This window comes from Chenopodium quinoa, unplaced genomic scaffold (assembly GCF_001683475.1).
Source record: "Chenopodium quinoa cultivar QQ74 unplaced genomic scaffold, ASM168347v1, whole genome shotgun sequence".
Classification (NCBI taxonomy): Eukaryota; Viridiplantae; Streptophyta; class Magnoliopsida; order Caryophyllales; family Amaranthaceae; genus Chenopodium; species Chenopodium quinoa.
The window spans coordinates 6353391-6373003 of NW_018745684.1; the positions used below are offsets into that span (position 1 = coordinate 6353391).

The 19613-nt window shown below is 36.2% G+C and overlaps 3 protein-coding genes across 4 annotated transcripts; 1 reads left to right on the forward strand and 2 right to left on the reverse strand.

Moving 5' to 3' along the window:
- Positions 1-1970: 1970 nt before the first annotated feature.
- LOC110717515 lies at positions 1971-4544 on the reverse strand. Its single transcript, XM_021896235.1, has 4 exons — positions 4153-4544; positions 2504-3579; positions 2343-2430; positions 1971-2253 (listed from the first exon to the last, which is right to left on the reverse strand). The coding sequence occupies exon 2, from the start codon at positions 3569-3571 to the stop codon at positions 2603-2605; it is 969 nt and encodes a 322-aa protein (XP_021751927.1). The 5' UTR covers positions 3572-3579; positions 4153-4544; the 3' UTR covers positions 1971-2253; positions 2343-2430; positions 2504-2602.
- Positions 4545-4724: 180 nt separating this feature from the next.
- LOC110717516 lies at positions 4725-9460 on the forward strand. 2 transcript variants are annotated; one of them, XM_021896236.1, is made up of 7 exons: positions 4725-4879; positions 5832-5901; positions 6018-6177; positions 7488-7569; positions 7972-8188; positions 8392-8456; positions 8950-9460. In XM_021896236.1, exons 1-7 carry the CDS (start codon positions 4805-4807, stop codon positions 9202-9204), a joined length of 924 nt encoding a protein of 307 aa, XP_021751928.1. In that variant the 5' UTR covers positions 4725-4804; the 3' UTR covers positions 9205-9460. The 2 variants fall into 2 exon arrangements, with proteins under 2 accessions (XP_021751928.1, XP_021751929.1); XM_021896237.1 differs by lacking the exon at positions 4725-4879 and having other exon boundaries at positions 5844-5935.
- An 858-nt stretch (positions 9461-10318) lies between these two features.
- LOC110717418 (2-isopropylmalate synthase A-like) lies at positions 10319-16042 on the reverse strand. The gene is made up of 12 exons (XM_021896110.1): positions 15150-16042; positions 14390-14603; positions 14223-14303; positions 14001-14090; positions 13823-13909; positions 13002-13102; positions 12166-12199; positions 12008-12082; positions 11639-11722; positions 11397-11531; positions 10933-11078; positions 10319-10844 (listed from the first exon to the last, which is right to left on the reverse strand). Exons 1-12 carry the CDS (start codon positions 15845-15847, stop codon positions 10685-10687), a joined length of 1905 nt encoding a protein of 634 aa, XP_021751802.1. The 5' UTR covers positions 15848-16042; the 3' UTR covers positions 10319-10684.
- Between the last annotated feature and the right edge of the window lie 3571 nt (positions 16043-19613).

The following is a 19613-nucleotide window of genomic DNA, read 5'->3' on the forward strand; positions in this document are numbered from 1 at the left end:
CTTTAGTGGGGGATTGTTGTAGTAAAGAGAGGAAGATGTGATTTGTTAGAATAAAGAAATAACTGCCTTGGTTTTAGAGTTTAATCAGTTTACTCCACAAGTAGGTCGTGGCCTACCATGTTTGTCTACGGGTGGGTTGTGGATTAGAATTTTTCTTTCTAAATTCATTATCTTGGTATTCTTCTTCTTTATCTTGGTATTCTTCTTATTTATCTTGGATTCCCTTGTAGGCTTTTTCTTAAAGTGAATGATTATGGTGATTTAATCAATCTCATTATTCTTATTTAATCACCCTTTTGATGACTAGATTCATTCTTTTCATCTTATATTCTTGCTTATAAATAGCTTGTTCATTTTTTTTATTATTATAATACACGAGAGATTAAAAACTCATAAGCTAAACAAATTCTCTTCTTTATTGGACATTAGTTACTTGGCTCTAACCTTCCACCTAAAAAGGCCTTTGTGTGGAAGTTGTGTGTTAATCTTAGGGAACGTGCCGACAAATACAATTGTGCACCCCGGTTGCGCCGAAATTTCGTTTTCAAGTCAGTGGATTTAATTTGCTTCACGACACACCAATTTTATTCCATTGATTATAAGATCAAACTTTTGATCTTATTGTTCACTTCTTTTTCGTAGCCGAAACTAATACCGTGGCATCTCTATAGAGAAAACAGGTCCTCTAAACTTTAATGATTCCTTATAGAAAACCTCTTATTTTACAACAACTATTACTAGATAATTAGATTGTTGGGATTTGGAACATCTAGTGATCGCCTCTATGTGATGGCTCCAACCAAATTATGTTTGTCTGGCAAATCGACAAGACCAAGGATGTTGGTGAAGGCGTCAATCAAATTTTAAAGAGTGATACATAGTTTCATATATTTGTGGTCAAACTTGGGTATTGGCACACATGTCAATCAAATTGTTGCAAGTATATATTTATGAACATAAAGTTTAACTCTTATTTGAACTTATTTTTCAAGGTGAATAGAACATGGCCTTAGTTGGAGCTAAAACTTTCAACACAAGTTTTTATTGGTGTACATATCCTTTTTACACAATACTTATTGGTTCGGATGCCCTTTCTATTCTGCCTTATCAAGGAGTTTCACTCGTTGGTGGGAAAGAGGAATCACAACATCCCAGCTTTTGTCTCTTAACTCTCCCTCTAACTTTAAGCTTGGTTTGCATCTTCCAAAGTCAAACTCAGAAGTTGATCTCATAAGTATATAGGAATAAAAGGATCGATAAATTCAAATAAGGTGTAGTGAACGACACCTAAGGCCTTGTTTAGTTCAACTTATTTTTACTTATTTCAGAAAAAATAAGTTCAGATCAGATCACATCAGAAAAAACAAGTTCAGATCAGAACATCGTTTTATGTGCGGTTTTTTATTGCTAAATATTCTTAATTTCGTAATGAAAAAAATTGTGAAAATTACATATTAATAAACTACACATTATTACGAATCTAACAAGATCCCACTTGATATATTTTTTCCTTATAGATTATCGTACACTTAAGGTCAAAGTTTGGTCAAATTAGACAATCAGATCAGATCAGACCAGACCAGATCACATCAGTAAAAATAAGGTGAACCAAACAAGGCCTAAGTATATAGGAATGAAAAGATCGATAAATTCAAGAGCTCTTTCCCAAATTAAAGTCAAGAAGAACCGCAATTCCCAAATTGCAGCCAAATCTTTTTATTTTCCCATTCTACCGTCCACGTAAGCACTGGTTAAAAAACCGGTTTTTTTTTTTTTCCGGTCCAGGGTAAACCGCTACTTGAAGTAGCGGTTTCTTTGCAATAAACCGCCACTTCAAGTAGCGGTTTCTTAGTTTAAAACCGCTACTTGAAGTAGCGGTTTGTTTACAAAAAACCGCTATTTTATGTAGCGGTTTATTTTGGAAAACCGCTACTTCAAGTAGCGGTTTACTTTGAACGGGTATCCCTGGACGACTAATGCCTCTTGTCGACTCCACTCGTGTACATGGTCCGAATGCCGAATCTCCCAATTACGCTGTCCCCTTCGATCCTTCATGTGTAGAGCAACGTCCGTGTCTACATCCTGTGGGATCGGCTGGTCTAACCCGAACTGACGAAGGACTCGGTCTAGGAGGTGGAACTCAACGACGTCAAAGCATATCAGAGGTGCCCGTGAACGCCAAATGTGCATGTCTGAGCGACAAATCTCCGGAAGTCGATCCATCACCGCCTCAGTATATGGCTGCCAAATCATCTAATTCCCAAAACAAGTATGTCAACATGTATATGACTAACATAATGGAAGAAATACAATGCACAAAAAAAAAGAAACACCGATTGTACCTGGTCCTCGCGCTGATGGTCAAACGCATCTCTGTAGTATGGTAGTCCAGAAGCAGTATGCGCACATGATAGATGGACACGTAACCACCTATAAAGACATGTTAATAATAATTCTTGAAAGATAGAATTGTAAGAACATGAACTTGAAGCAAACATTGTACCTGCACGCCAAAGGGTCAACACCTCGCTGATGCTGAGTCCCCAAAATGTCATCCTCATCCTCAGCCTCAGGGTCCTCCTGTGGCGGATCTCGAGGCCTCCTAATGTATGGTCGGCCAATAGTAATATGCTCCCACGACCACAACTGTAGTAGGATGAGCGAGCCTCCAATCTGTCTTGAATCTCGCTGACATGCTCGACATAGCTGCCGATACAAAAAACCAAGAGTCGCACTCCCCCAGCTGTAGGTCGAAGCTGTCTCCCAGTCTCGAAGGAACGACAAGTAGTAGAGTGACACAGCATCGCCACTCTCCCCCATTGTTATATGTCTCATTTCCTAACCAAGACATCCATGAGTTATTCAAACGAGGATCAACTTGCGCCACTTCATTGAAGTCTGAAGTGGGGGCGCTTCCTTTAATTGCCTTATCACGAGCTTCAATTACCTCTTCATCATCATCTTCATCAGTGTCATTCATCTCTGCATCGCCAAATACATCAACATTGTTTGGGTCAAGAGAATCACGAATGCCTTGTGGTTGTGTGCTTGTCGAGGTTCCAACATTAGGCGATGAGGCCGGAGACCTAAACTGTGAGAGATGGTCATTGACATAATGTGGATCAACAAGCATTCTTGTGAATGACCCTATGCCCACACTTTGAACACCAGTGGAAAACGGTTGATCCACACTACCAAAAAAATCCATCCCCGGAAAGGAACCAGTGTTAGTTTGCACAACTGGCTCCTTTGGAACTTGTTCAATGAACAATTGCATTGCAACAGAAGAACTCTGAGTCACAGCAATCCACATAGCTCTAACAGCGTTGTCGTCATTTAACGGAATTGCAACATATGCCCCAGCCATAGGATAACGCATAAACACCTTCAACTCCACACCTCCAGGATCAACACTCAATTCTTCATATAGCTTGTTCAGAACTTGTGAATATGTCATCGCAGAATGTACAAACACAAATTTTTGATTCCCACCCCTATACGTTATATCGCTATCTTTGTGGACAATTTCTCCACCCCAATAGCAATATAGAGGGTAGTTCGGAACCTCCATGTTTCATTCTAGAAAAGACCATTATTAATCAAAGATATTAGATTGCAAAAATTCATTAACAGTGTGGCAATGTCCTAACATCAAGCAAGCAAACTACACAATTATAGCAACCTAAACTGAGCTATGAAGGTCTTAATACCTCTTGAAGCTCAACATGGGCATAAGTCATGACTACATGTACTTTGAGCTCATGTACTTTGTGTATAGAAGCTCTATTTTCACTTTCAAAATCAGCAATTATAGCAACCTAAACTGAGTAATGTGATCGAAACCATTAATAATTCTACAAGGGTTATATGTAAGGTAAGTAAATCAACAACAACAACCAAAACCAACCACAAACATACATACAATTCTGAAACTCAATAACAACAACAATAAACAAGAACACTAACAACAACAACACAACCAAAACCGAAACTCAATAACAACAACAATAAACAAGAACACTAACAACAACAACACAACCAAAACCAACAACAACAACACATACATACAATTCTGAAACTCAATAACAACAACAAACTCAATAAAAACAACAAACCCAATAACTGAATACAAAAAATAATTAGGGCACTTACCACAAACAAGAAGATCAGCACGTTTCTTCTGAAATTAGCGAAGCCGACCACTAAAGTCGAACCCTCGGCGTCAACAGCGGCGGCCTTCGTTGCTGAGGAATGCTCCGGCGGCGTCGGTGGATTCCTTGGTTGCGCCGGCTTCCGTTGAAGGAGGTGTGATTTTGGTGGACGGCGTGGATGGGATTTTGGTGAGAAGACGAAAATGAAAGAGGAAAGTGAAATCAGGAAATTATACCTGCTAGAAAACCGCTACTTGAAGTAGCGGTTTATTAAACAAAAACCGCTACTTGAAGTAGCGGTTTATTAAAAAGAAACCGCTACCTGAAGTAGCGGTTTATTAGTAAAAACCGCTACTTCAGGTAGCGGTTTTGCTGTAGACCGGATTTAAAATTTCTTCCTCCTGAACCGGTGACGTGGACGGTACTTTGAGAATTCTTAAAACTTTGGCTGCAATTTGGGAATTGCGGTTCTTCTTGACTTTAATTTGGGAAAGAGCTCTAAATTCAAATAAGTATGGTTAAAATTAGTAATATCAAGTAAATCAAACGCACTCAAAAATCAAAAACTCAAAAATTGTCAAATTCCAACACTACCCCTCTTTGATATATTCACTGCAAAGCATCATTTCAGGTGGTGGCTTGAATTGGAGAAGATGGTAAGCGTTTCAGCAAACGATCTTCAGTTCTTCTCTGGTATTCAACACCTTGCTGAAACTCGTCGTTTCAAGGTACTTACTTCATCATTATTCACTCTAATTATTTTGCTAATCTCTAAGCTAATTACTTATTTCACTGCGTTTTTTCACTGCCAATTTGCCCAGAACTTAATTAAATTGTACTTCGTTATACCCTTTGATTTGAATATGTGAATTTAAATTAATTTGGATTTCTGTATTATGCAAATTTGGTTCTTTTGATCATCCTATTTTTATAATTATGTGGGTAATTTAAATTTTATCTCTGATAATTAAATATAGATTATTGGGTTGATTTTGATAATATGCACATTTTCTTTTAAGGGTAATTTACATTTTGTTTCTACAATTAAGATATGGGAAATTTTGATTAATATATATGGATATATTGAGAATTCTGCTGAAATACAAGTGAATTTTTTGCATCAATATGTAGAAGTTTTGAGCACTATTAGTTTGTTAATTGATGAGATGATTAATTTAAATCAAGGAGTTAAAATGTAGTGTAAGAATTGCATACTAGTGCATCCATTGGTTCCTATGAACTATTAGCTTGGAACTTCTTTGTACATTTCATGTTGAACACCATCCTACACAATTCTATTATTTTTATACCCGATTATACGAAGTCATTTCCAGTTGCAAGCCAATCATTAATGGAGAAGTTCTTGTTAGGTGAAGAAAATAACTCCTTTTCCCACTACTTTTCGAAAAATGTTTGTGGATCTTACACCACTCTTTTACAATGTCACAACATGACAATCATTTGCAATAGAGGATGTAGAATAGAACCAGTTTAGGCTTGTTAGAATCGAGGTATTAATGATTTCGATTATGGAACTGAATTGAAAGTGATGGAAATTGCTGAAACTGACCGATTCATGTAACATTACGTTTTCTTAAGTGTCTTTGAAGTCTGAGTGCATGGATAGCTGACAGAAACTATTAAAGTTGAAAAAAATTGATTTTGTTGATGTGCTTGCAGGCGTGGTTTCTAGATCAATTTGGAGTTCTTCATGATGGAAAAAAGCCATACCCAGGTGCTATATCAACATGTATGTTATGAGTGGTTACTTTTTTAAGTATTTGGTAAGCAAGTTTATTGATCTGTGCGCTCAATTTTAGTGAAGTTGGTATGGATTGAAGCTTAAAATTACTTGTTTGGAAACAGTGGAAAAGCTAGCCAAAACTGGGGCTAAGATGGTGGTTATAAGTAACTCGTCAAGACGAGCATCTGTGACAACTGAGAAATTGAGAAATTTGGGATTTGATCCTAACCTTTTTTTAGGTTCCATCACCAGTGGAGAATTGACGCATCAATACCTTGAAAGGTTGAGTATTTTAATTGTTTTGGTAGATCCTTTATCTTACTGCTCTAATCATACACCAGTAGAACAAATAAAAGATTGATGTCCCTTAAGAATTTGCAAGTAGAAGATGATGGGCTCATTGACTTATGCCATTCATTACACTTTTTCATCCATTAGCATCAAAGAGTGTTTTCATTATGCACTGTACCTTGCAGTCTAGTCTGTAGAACTTCTTTGAAGCTATCATATAGATGCATCCTCAAAAACTACTTAACCAGCTCATTGTAACATAGAAAACATGCACATGAAAGTTCATGTAGTTACAAGATTTACTTATGGGTTTTTTGTAATTAAATTTTGAGGCATAAAATGTTATTATTGTACATGTGTAGCATGGAGACACATGGATAATATGGTGTCTTGGGCATGGAAACTATCACTATTGCTCTGTCAACTTTACCAAAATCATCCTACGTAAAATAAATGAGAAGAGTTTTATGCTGTGACACTGATTTTTGTAAATATATACCATCTGGATAAAGAAAATTGTTTGTGCTCCTTTACGCCTGGTGTTGTGCAGCTTGTGCTTCTTATGTAGGTGCGTGCTTTGAATTGATATAGCTGGACAGGGTTTAATAACAGAAATTAAAGTAAGAAGATGAATTAGATTGATATTCTGGAAAATAAACAAGAGACTGGTACACAAACTTTCCAGAGGCTTATTCTCTCCCAAAGTGTAAAGTAAACACTCAATAATATTCATCCCACTTTCTCTCTCACTGATCTGTATATAGCATCTCTAAGTCTAACTGACTCCCTTCCTCTACAAGCTTATTGTAACAACTAAGTAAGCGTTGCCTACACTGCACCTCCCCATTAGGCCTGTTCATTGCAGTGTCTTCAACAGCTAAGAAGAAAGATTTTATTCTTACATGAATAAGGTAAAAGAGGCGAAATAGATCAAACAATAGGTTACATTCATCGATATTCTTCACAAATAGAAGATATCTTAGCCTTATCCTGTGGAATACCATGGGGTTTGGATAGGACTACCAATACCAGAGGATCTACTTCTATTAATATAGATCAAACTTATCCTATTAACATAGAGGATTACCTTACATTTTATATTAATTGCATGCGCTTCTTCTATTTCTTGGCTAAGGTGTTTTCTAATCATGTTTCCATTTTGGTGTTTCCTTTTTTACTGGTGATCAGGATTACATTGATTTTGCTAATGGCTGCTTTATTGTTGTACTTTCAATCATTATGATCATCCTCTGAAGTGTAAACTCTTGTTTGAAATATCCCTTCTTTGTCACTGTGGACAGACGAGATGATCCTTGGTTTGCAGCGCTTGGAAAGTCATGCATCCACTTGACCTGGAGTGACCGGGGTGCCATATCTCTTGATGTATGTTGCATATTTGATCTTCTATTCCTGTTTCCCCCACCCACCCTTAAAATTAAAAGACCAGCTCTTAATTTCATACAATTAGAGAGAATTTGGAGTGGAGCATTTAGTCTTTTCTTTCTGTTCACCGAAATCTATTTTCCTTTTCCTATCTTCTTGCTGAAATGTTTCTTTTAGGATGAATTGATTTTTATTTCCAACTATAGCTGAGAAAGAATAGAGTGTCAAATTCCTTATGTCAATTTTCTATCTTGGCATCACCTCAGCTTCCTACTTATTGAATGGATAGGTATTTATTCGTATTTATGCAGAATTGTAGTATCTTTTTTCTACTCAGCTAGGTAAAAAATCAAAGATGGTTACCTAAAATTCTGATCACTTTCCTGTCTGCAACTTTTTCAGGGTCTAGACCTGAAAGTTGTGGATAATGTTGAAGAGGCTGAATTCATTTTGGTCCATGGCACTGAAGCACTGGGGCTTTCTTCTGGATCTGCTGTTCCAAAGCAACTGGAAGAACTTGAAAAAATATTGGAACAATGTGCTTTAAGAAAAATCCCTATGGTGGTGGCCAATCCAGACTATGTAACTGTTGAGGCCAGAGCACTTCGAGTTATGCCTGGTAGGTTGTTATTTCAAATGTAACAAATTTGCACTGTGAACTGCTTTATGCAACAATTTCTAGCTAAAAAAACCAATGTTTTGACCTGAGTGTAATGTGTTAAACTGTTAGCATTCCCAATACAATATCTGATTTGTTAGCTGTCTGCTTGCTCCTTTCCTAAATTCTTATGTATTGATTCCCTGTTATGATTTCATTTATAGGAACGCTTGCAGCAAAATATGAGCAACTTGGCGGAGAAGTCAAGTGGATGGGAAAGCCTGGAAAGGTAAAATCATGCCATTCTATCCTCTTGGTCATCTTGGTAGATTGAATATTGTCGTTTTTAAGAGGCTAACTATAATGTGTCATTCATCTACTAGTACTAGTATCCTCTGAAATGAGGTAATCATCTATGTCACCCAGTTGATGTCTTGAGATGTTTGCACTGAATTCTGATGTAATTGTCCTGTAATTCTGTATATGGGGATTGGTGTTTGTTCTTGTGTCCCTCCTATTTAGATTTCACAACTTTAAGATTAGGTAGTTTAAATTAATGATGAATGTTGATGGTGTGGCGGGTTCAGGGAGAGCAGAACATAAATACTGTATGAGACACGATAGGGACAAAACATCCCTATTGATGATACAAAGTACAAACCTTGTCAATTACAATGCTTATTTTTTCCTATGGACAAATAAAATTGGGATGTTTGTCACAGTTGATCACCCTTGTTCATTGCCTTCAAAACTAAAATCTGAGGTTGAACATACTTGGACAGATTATCTATGAATCAGCCATGGCCATGGCAGGTGTGGATGCACCAGAATGCATTGCTGTAGGAGACTCACTGCACCATGACATAATGGGTGCAAATGTCGCTGGAATGCAGTCTGTGTTCATCACAGGAGGCATCCATGCAGATGAACTTGGACTTCACCATTTTGGTGAAGTAGCTGAAGCTTCAAAAGTACAAGAGCTGGCATCCAAATGTGGCACTTATCCCACCTATGTTGTACCTGCTTTCTCCTGGTGAGAGTATAACTTAGAAGAGTACATTTCTCTCTTAGTGAATTACTCGATCCAAGAAGTTATACTTGATCATGAAAAATACCACCTGAATGTATCTCTTGGCTTGTTTGAAAAGGCAATGTCAATTGTAAAGTCAGCCATAATTCTTTCGTTATTTCTTAATGGTGGGTTTTGGGGGAAATGTATGATGTTTTTAAATATTGCTTTTGTAACAATAACATTTACACAAAGCGTTTAAAATTTTTATTTTTTCTGGCCAACTTTGTAGACTTGTCGATAACATCAGAACAAAATGTTGGTTGCAAGATTTACTTCATAGGTTGCTGAAGTATGTTTCAAATTGGACCAACAAATTCAAGTTTGAGTACTAAAATGTTAATTGCTAAGATATTGCCATATTTTATGTTAATTCTTTCAAAATTAATGCAATACGGAGTAACTCTAAACATTATCCACGGTCCAAACACTAGTTTTCTTTTTAAAACTCATCTTTATATGGCTCTTATTAGAGCTGGAATTTGGGTTGTGCCGTGCCGCCGTGGGCCGTGCTAATTCGAGCCGGAGGAAGGGCCGGGCCGTGCTGTGTCGTGCCTTCAAATTACACACCTAGCCCGCGCCACGGCACAGTCCATGTGCCTAGCAGGCCGGGTCGTGCCGTGCCACGAGTCAGCCCGTTATTTTTATTATTAATTTATTCTATTTCTTTTTATTATATTAATTATTATTATTTATAGTTTTTATTATTATTATTATTATGGGTTGTGCCACGGGCCAAAAGTCCGTGCCGCCCACGAGCTCATGCCGAATTTTTTATTTTTTTTCACGGCACGGCCTACGGCCACTCCTCGATCCTCGTGCCATGTCGTGCCAATAGCAGGCTCGTGCCGGCCCAGCCCGGCCCATGCCAAGCTCTAGCTCTTATCTAGCTATTCCAATCCCTATTTAATTATCCAGACTTTTGTAACTTGAATAAAGTTTAAAATTTGCTTATCTCAAATTTTGGCTCTCAGCATCTCATAGATGCAACTTAAAGAAGCAGAGGCAAGAAACCTGGTGATGTATTGCTCCATTCTATATTAAAGCTGCACATTAAACTTGAGAGGGGGTGTGGGTAGATGACAAAGTAGAAAGCAATAAAGTATTTAATTTTATTCTTAGGCATGAAATTCAAAATTCTGACAATCCTCTGCATAAAACCACCTTAAGTGCAATCTCGAGTTACATATTACAGTCTACAAAAATAGAAACGGACTGTAGGAGGGACGATTACAGTTTACACTGAGGAGCAAACAGATGAATGACCTATGCCGTCCCCAAGGAGTCAAGGACCTTTCTAGGAGGTTTCTTCTCAGTAACACAGAACAAATACTCAATATTCACAGTAAAAATCACTGGGTGACAACATTCCATGGCAACGTAGACAAAAAGAAGGCTCACATCCCACATTTGTACAGAAACTAAGTGAGATCAAGATCTTAAACTCTTCAGGCACTACCAGCAGGGACAGCATCTGAAGCAGAAACGTGAGAATTCTCCGCCGAGACTTTTCGATTAGGTTTATTCTTGTATGCTAGCATCTTATTTAGTGCACTAACATAAGCTCGGACACTTGAGACAACAATATCCATTTCAGATCCACTCCCACTGCAGTCAAGAGTACAAAAATAATAATGATTAGAAAAAAGTGCATTTGAAGTCACCAATAATGAATGAACAAATTACAACTTCATACCTGAATGTTCGGCGAATTTGCTCCCCAGTAGTAGCTTGCGTAGTTGTGAAACCATTATCCCCACGTATTAATACTCTGGTGGTAGCTATTGCGTCTATACCTTCTGTCACACCTGTCAGTGAGTACTCAAGTAGAGTCACAGGTACCTGTTTATGAAGAGAGCTCTATTGTTAAACTGCAAGGCACCCCTAAGGAAACCTTCTAATTCCAACATTTTGTTAATTAACCATCTTTTCAAGCTTTCTCTAAGATTGAAAATAATATTGATAAACCAGGTATTGATGATACGCCTTTTCTTTCTTAAAAAATATTGAACAATCAACATGTTCAGTTGACAAATTAGCTAGCTTTGATACCATATATAAAGGAAACAGAAGAGACTTCAAAAAAATAATATGAATCCTCAGTGAGCTAGGTAAAATTCTACTGTTGTACATTAGCGAATGATATTCTCTGCTACAAACCTTGACTATTGAATCAACAGCCTTATATGCAGAATCAACTGGTCCAGTTCCAACTGAACAAGCAACATGTTCCGTCCCATCAGCATCAATGAGCTTAACAGTTGCTGTAGAAAGTCCAAGAGTTCCACATGTAACCTACCCAAAACCCAAGGAATATCCAAATTAAGGAGCTCTTCAAGAATCACAGAATCAAAAAGGAAATATAGCAAAACAAAGAGCCATATATTTGCTCAACAAATTACCTGGAGATCCCCAAGTGACCATACTGATTCCGGCTGGAAAAGTTCATCGATTACCAAGGCTTCAATGTCCTCATCCAAGACATGCTGGTGAATTAGTGTAAAAAAGACAATAAACATAGGATGGTTAAGGAAAAATATGAGATCATATATGTGATGGATATTCAATCCAACATCAGAATAGCATCACGACTACAAGTAGCAAATACTCTTAGTTATACATGATTGTCAAACAGACTTAAATTTGCAACCTAAGCATCTAGGAAATTTCAATAAATTGTCCACCAACAGGCAACAGCTTGTAGCAACGTGTCAAAGACCCAGGATCAGGTAGCATCATAAAATTTATTAAAAAGAAACATTCCTATTTACCTTTTTCTTCTCGGCGACTGATTTAAAGCGCCAAAAGACATCATCAAGTTCCTTGCCTTCAAAACAGTATCCCATCTGGAAGAAATAGGAAACCCATCACACTTAAAGGCATAAGTAAACTGAAGTTCAGTTGACAAAGTGGCTAAATAACCACTTACCTGCTCAAGCCTTTTTTGCAATGCATGACGTCCACTGCCACAATCATATAAATCAATCAATAATCTCTTATTACTGTAAAAATAGTAATGGAAAATGGGAAAAAAAAATTGCACAAGAAATCAAGTTAAGCATAAAGCATACAACTCCACACGCCTTTGTTCCTTCATTAAGATTCATAATCAATCAATCAATCAAAGCCTTAATCCCATAAGTGGGTCGGCTACATGAACCAAAAGTGATTATTCCATATAGTCATCCACAAAAATCTTCCTCCTCCATCCTTACAATCAAATGCCTCATTCTCATGCAAATCCACATACTTCATATCCTTCCTAACTCCTTCCAACCATGTCATTTTCGGTCTCCCTCTCTCTCGTTTAACCCCTCCATGGTCCCACTCTTCCACTCTTCGTACTAGTGCACCCTAGGGTCTCCGTCTTACATAGCAACAGCTTACAATCGAACAAATCAGATAATTCTATGCTCCTTATATAGCCTTAATTCCACCAGTCTCTAAGTAATCTTTGAGATGTATCTTTATAAAGAGTATCAATTGCATCACAGACTCAAAGGAGTTGTTGTCCTTAGGGCCAACATAAGCGTTGATAAACTTCCTAGTATTCATTTTGTTAACTTGAACAGGCCTATGACTTCTGTCAAATATGAAATGATATAATCGAGAGAACAGATGAATACAATACACAGGTAAGAGGATAATATGCACACTCTAAAGATGAATACAATACTCAGATAGGATGAATAATTGTAGGAATGTAATACTACTGCTAAATGGAATTTGACCATCAAAAGAAAATAGCCACATAATACTACATACCTAAGCTTTCCAAGAACAAGACCAGATTCATCAGCTCGCTGAAGCCCTATATCCTCTGGAGACATAATTTCATAAGTGCCTTTGTGTTTTAGCATTCCATGCTATAATACCATAAACAGACCTCAATTAATATACAGTATAAATTAATTCACCATGTATCCAACTGAACAAAGATAAAGTCCAAAGGACATGAAATTTTGATGCTAAGATATTATGGGTTTATGGCTACTCTTTAAATTACGAAGGAGGGTTAAGAAAAGAACATCTCAAGTACTCAACAAGTGAGGGTTAAATAAAAAAAAACTAAAGTATAGAGAAAGTAAAGAATATAAAGATGAATGGGGCAAGTGTTGTATGCATAAGAGCTGTTGAATTAACTACAGGATTTTAATCAAGGGAACATCACGGCAATATTTGGAAATGAGCTCAACTAAATAGAAGGCGAATTATTCAACTATTAACTTCAGTATTTCAATTAGTAGCACATTGCTGCTGAAATAGCTTCAGAACTTGGATTAGTGGCAAATTACTGCTGAATCATCTTTAGTATTTCAACTAGTGGCACATTACTGCATATAGAGGAGTACATGAGTAGTTTAATAAATTCCATAGCTTTAGCCCCATAGCTTTAGCAGGAACCAAAAATTATTGTAGAAGATGTAGACAAGTAAACAACCTATGTTAAGCTAAACAATGGATATAAATGAAGATTTGTAACAGGAAAATTGGGCATCATTAGACAACATTCTTTATACGAAGTAATAAAAGTGCAGCTTCCATAGGAGTGTTATGAGTTGCTAACCAAACGAACCGTAACGAACCTGATGAATTCCACTTTCATGCTTAAAAGCATTAGCTCCAACTATAGCCTTGTGAGGCTGTACAAGCAGTCCTGAATACTCAGCCACCTAAAGAATAAAAAATGGGAGAATTAAAATTATATGCAAGCTGCATTCATTAGTGAAGAAAAGTTATTATGGAGTGAAGTTGAGACAGTACCAACTTGCTGGCCTTCACAATGTGTTCTGTCTGAATCCCGGTGTAAAGACCGCCCAATGATTCCCCACGACATTTAATGGTCATGACAACCTACTTTTGAAAATGATGAATGACAACAAATGAACATAATCAAATTAAATACATGGTTTAAACCTTAATCCCAAGTCACAATTATCTAAATCAATAAGAAGAAAGTTTAATTTTCATTCAATAAAGGCACACCTCTTCTAGTGAAGCATTTCCAGCTCTTTCACCAATTCCGTTTATTGTTACCTCCAATTGCCTTGCACCTGCACACGCTCCCTGAATTTCAATACAATGTGAGGTCTTTTTTTTTCCTATTTTTCTTATAGTAATGCAATTACATATTTAAAAATTTAAAAACATACAGCTACTGTATTAGCACTAGAAAGCCCAAGATCATTCTGACAATGTGTAGAGATGATCACATTCTCGATCCCAGGTGTATTAGCCTTTATATCAGCAATCAATTGCCCAAACTCACTAGGGACTGTATAACCCACGGTATCAGGAATATTTAGAGTGGTTGCTCCAGCCTTAATAACTTCTCCTAAAATCTGATAAAGAAACTCTCTATCTGATCTGTGAAGAAACAAAGCCAAAGAATAAACCAATTACAAAACAGAAATTTATGCGAGACAAAAGTCCATACTTTCTTCTATATAGAAGAAATGAAAAGAGTGCAACATATGACTAGCACATTAGGCCATTAGGGTTTTGATCAACGTCAATACTGACTTTGAGGTGCTTGACAACTTGCTCAATGCCTCTAACCTCTCAATTTTGTCTTCGATATCATGTCCTAAAGACCTTAACAAACAAGACTAGGGCTAATTTTGCACGAGCTAAGTCACCAATGTAATCATAATGCCAATCAGAAACCATAATACAATATTGTAGCACTGCAATGTGACTCATTCTATTTTAGTGATTCAATGACAACCTGCAAGGGTTTATGGATCAGTAATAACCATTTCTAATACAAAATCCCAACAAACATACTATTGCATTCACAGCTTTCATCTAGAATTCTAAAAACATAAAGCTTCAATATTAATTTTATAGCTAATATACCAAATTTCACATTCCAATTAACATTCAACAAAAACCAATGCTAAACAATCATACCTGCCAGCATCCTCAGGGCTAAATTCAACATCCTCACACCCTAAACTCCTAGCATAACTAACCATATTCCTAGCAATTTCAACCACTTCTTCCCTAGTCTTGTTCAATTTATGCTCCATATGTATCTCACTCGTTGCTATAAATGTATGAATCCTCGGCCGCTTCGCATGCTTCACTGCAGCCCAAGCAGCATCGATATCAGCCTTATTACACCGCGAAAGCCCGCAAATGACAGGCACATACCCCTGTTCATCAACAGCATTGCCCACTTCAAGGGCAATTGTTTTCACGGCCTCCAAGTCCGCATTGGAGGCCGCTGGAAACCCCGCCTCGATTATATCAACACCGAGGCGGGCGAGCTGGCGAGCAATCTCCAATTTTTGTTTTGGAGTCATTGACGCTCCCGGAGATTGCTCGCCATCTCGAAGGGTAGTATCGAAGATTCTGACGTAATTTGGGTCGGAGATTTTGCCCGGTATGTAATCGGGTCGGGTACAAGGTGGGATTGCGGAGCATCGAGTGATGGAGGCGAAACGAGTGGCGGGTTTGTTGGTGGATTTGGAGGAAAGAGAGAGGAGAGAGACCAGTGGTTTTGGGGAGGAGAGAAAAAGGAGGGTTGTAAATGGGGTTTTGGGGAAAAGGGGTTTTGAGATTGTGGTGGAAGAGAGAGAAAGATTTGAGGTTGTTAAAGTCGCCATTGATGAAGGTATTGAAGGTTTTTGCAGAGGTTTTAATGGAAGAAGATGAGCAAGGCGCCTGAAATAAGAACAATGAAGAAACGATATTTGATTTTTCACTGGCAATGTGACTTGTTAGGTCTTACGTGGCTGGTTGACTAGTCAAGGATGAAAAGATTTGGGGTTTAGATTTTGAGCTCAATGAGGGAAGTGTGGAATCACCGATGCTTTCATGGATCATAAAATTATGGTATGGAGACGGAATATGTTATTTCATTTCTCGTTAAAACTCATCTCATAATTCTGTAAAAATAAAAAAAACTCACGTTATAAAAAGACGATTAAGTCACTTGTAAGAGTTAGAGCGTATATCTATATCAGACAATTCAACCTTAATGTAATTTTCAGGGCGTTTTTAATCCATGTTTTTGATATTTTAACTCAATTATTTTGATAAATATAAGGAACAATGTGTTAAGTATTTATCTCTTCAAACAAATTAAAGAAGCTAAGAAAAATGGGTGATGTTAAGTATGTCTTGAATCAGTTAGCCCCCTTCAAATGACTATAACAAGAAACTCTTTGGGGTTTAACCTAGCTACTATAATGTAATTTGTATACTCAAGATCTATAAAACTTTCCATTGGCATGTTGTGGACATAGCTAACTGCGCCTAACTCATCATTAGTGAACCACGTAAATTATATATTCTTGTTTATTGATTTCTTTAATTCTAATTACATTTTGTTATAAAGGATGAGATGTTTAATATTGCATATCCAGTACTATGTGATAATATTATAAATTATACCGAACCTAATCTTATTCCTACATAGGCTACATTAATACTTAATCTAACTTTAGACTTTGCATTATTCGCCATATTTTATACATATATACCATTTGATAACCCTCCCCACTTAACTCATAAGTCACAATAGTAAATCGATAAACAAAAGGGTTCTTTGATAATGATGTGTTACCAACTTTTACATTATATTTTTATAGTCTAAGCATCTTTGTCAAAACACCAAATGCCTAATTGATTATTCATAAACTATCGATTATTATTGCAACTGAATCGATGAGCCTAATTGGATACTTTTCGCATAAAATTTGTTTTACTTTGTATTGTAAAGAAGGATCTTGACCTTTAGAAAAGGTAAATTGTCTTACCATGTGAGCGAAGTCTTACTTGTTGTGATTATGAACTTACAATCATAATGTTATATTCATATAGCATACTACTTTTTATAATGAGTAAAATTATTTTCAAATGTGTTTTTGTATGGGGTATACTCCGGTCTCCGGCGAGGTTCCGGCGCCGGCAACTGTGTGACGGCGCTTTATACGGCGGCGGTGGTGATTAAGGAGGGTAAAGAAAAGGTGGGTTTGGAAGAGGAGAGAGAAAGGAGTGCAGTGGTTTTGGGGAAAAGAGGTGATTTGTTAAGGAATTTGGTTTGAAGGGTTGAGAATTTTTGAGGTGTGTAAGTAGCCATTGATGAAATTTAAAGGGTTTTTTTTTTTTTTTGTTTTTTTCAAAATTAGCAAATAATTTGGGGATGAATTTATAAGTAAAATGATTGGTGGCTAGATATTAGATAGTTGTCAAGTATATTTGCCATTTTTTTTATATATGTAAGAAAAAATTGATGATGAATGATAAAAGATATTGATATGATGTAATTTGTATGACGTGTGAATGAGTTGAAGGGAGATGAATTGACAATGTGGTTAATTATTTTTATTAATGTTAAGCATATCCTTTAAGATGCTAAAGTTAGTTTATAGGAGAAAACGACAATAAGAGGGGGTTAGTATATGAAAAAAATGGAGAAAGTAATTCATATTGATGTAAATATAATTTTCACCAAACTATACATTATTTTCTAACTTGTCATTATACGGAGTACAAATGATGAGATATGAGGAGTACAAAAATGGCTTAACAACCTAATTATTAAAGACTAGTAGACTACTCATTTCAAAAAAAAAAAAAAAAAAAAAAAAAAAAAAAAAACCTCCCTCTGTTTTGTAATAATCGCAACACTTTTCTTTTTAATCTGATCCATTCCATAATTATTGTAATACTTTCTTATTTGGTAAGGACTCACTATTACTACGGAGTATATTATTTCTCTCTCTTACCAACCCCACTTACATTTATTTTTTTTAATTATTTTTCTCTCCTAATAACAATTACTTCGTATATATAATATATATACGTACTCACTAACTACGGATTGGAGTATAATTTATTTTATAAAATTCCTTTTTTGGACCCTACCTTATAATTTTCCTAAATCTTTATCCCTTCCTTACTATTGCAATTATTACGAAACAGATGGAATACTCATTTTATTGTGTGTTTGAGGTAGAGGTGTCAAAACCACACCCGACCCCCCGATCCGAAACCAAGCCGAAAAATATCCGATTCAGATTTGGACTCGCGTGGACATTAATTTAGCATGACTCAACTTTAAAAATTGATCCGACTCGACCCGACCTCCTTAGACCCGATCCGATCATCCGAATTAACACCTCTAGTTTGAGGTGTGTTATATTCACCAGATTTTTAGTTACGTAGTATATAAACTTATTTAAATTTACCTGAACTTATTTCAATTTATTAAATCTTATTAAAACTTATTTTAGTCGTAATTTAATTTGAGTAACGCTTATCAAAACTTTTTTTCCTAAACTTATCTTATCAAAACTTATTTTTCATGTAATAAGTGAAAATAAAATCAACAAAACCTGGCTTAAGTGGTCTTAACAAAACCTACTCTGAGTGGTCTTTTATTACCCCTTAATATATTACTCCCAATCCAAGCATTAGGGGTGTCCGTTCGGTTTTTGCTTTGGATTTAGTCCAAATCCGATCCAATCCGAAATATAATTCGGTTTTCAATTTTCCAATCCGATCCGATCCGAATTTCTCCCGCAATCCAATCCGATCCAATCCAAATTAAAATACGGTTATTTGGATCCGATCCGAAAATCAGAATTATAATATATTTTTTTTTAGCGCCTAATACGATTATAAAAATTAAGCTTTAATATAAATACAAGTCTTCAAAATCATGATTAAAATAAATAGTTCAACATCAAGTCATTAATTAATTAATAGAAAGTCTCCCTAATTAATTTTATATAGTAGTAAGTATTTGAGCTAAACTTTAAAAAAAACAAAGAAATCCACATTTATACAAGCTTAATTTTACAATTTGGTTTTCGGTTTGAATTGGATCCAATTAGGGTCAATCCGATCCAATCCGAAAATCTGGATTTTCAAAAAATCTCAATCCGATCTGATCCGATTTAAAATTCAAATTCGATCCGAATTGATAATTCGGTTTGAATTGGATTGAATTTCGGTTTTAATCCAAATTAAGAACACCCCTACCAAGCATTCCCTAAGTGGTCTTTTAGTATTTTATGAGAGTGAAAATCACAAATAATTAATTTATTAAGTAGTGACTACTGACTAGTTAGTACCACAGTAGAAATATACATACATATGCCATTTTGACATGATGTTGATACTGTTATGAATTTATGTGTAATCTTACAAAGAAATTACCCTACCATGTGATCAATATGCGAATAGAGGTGGACAGGTGGTAAATGAATTACTCATCCGTATTTGATTCATGTTCTCCTATAGGGTCAAGTAAGTAATAACTTTCAGGTTGAGCAAAGAATTTTGACATTAAGCACTAATTTTTTCAAGTTAGGTCAATTTCTAGCCTATTAAAACTTAAAATATTTTATACACATTTAGGGT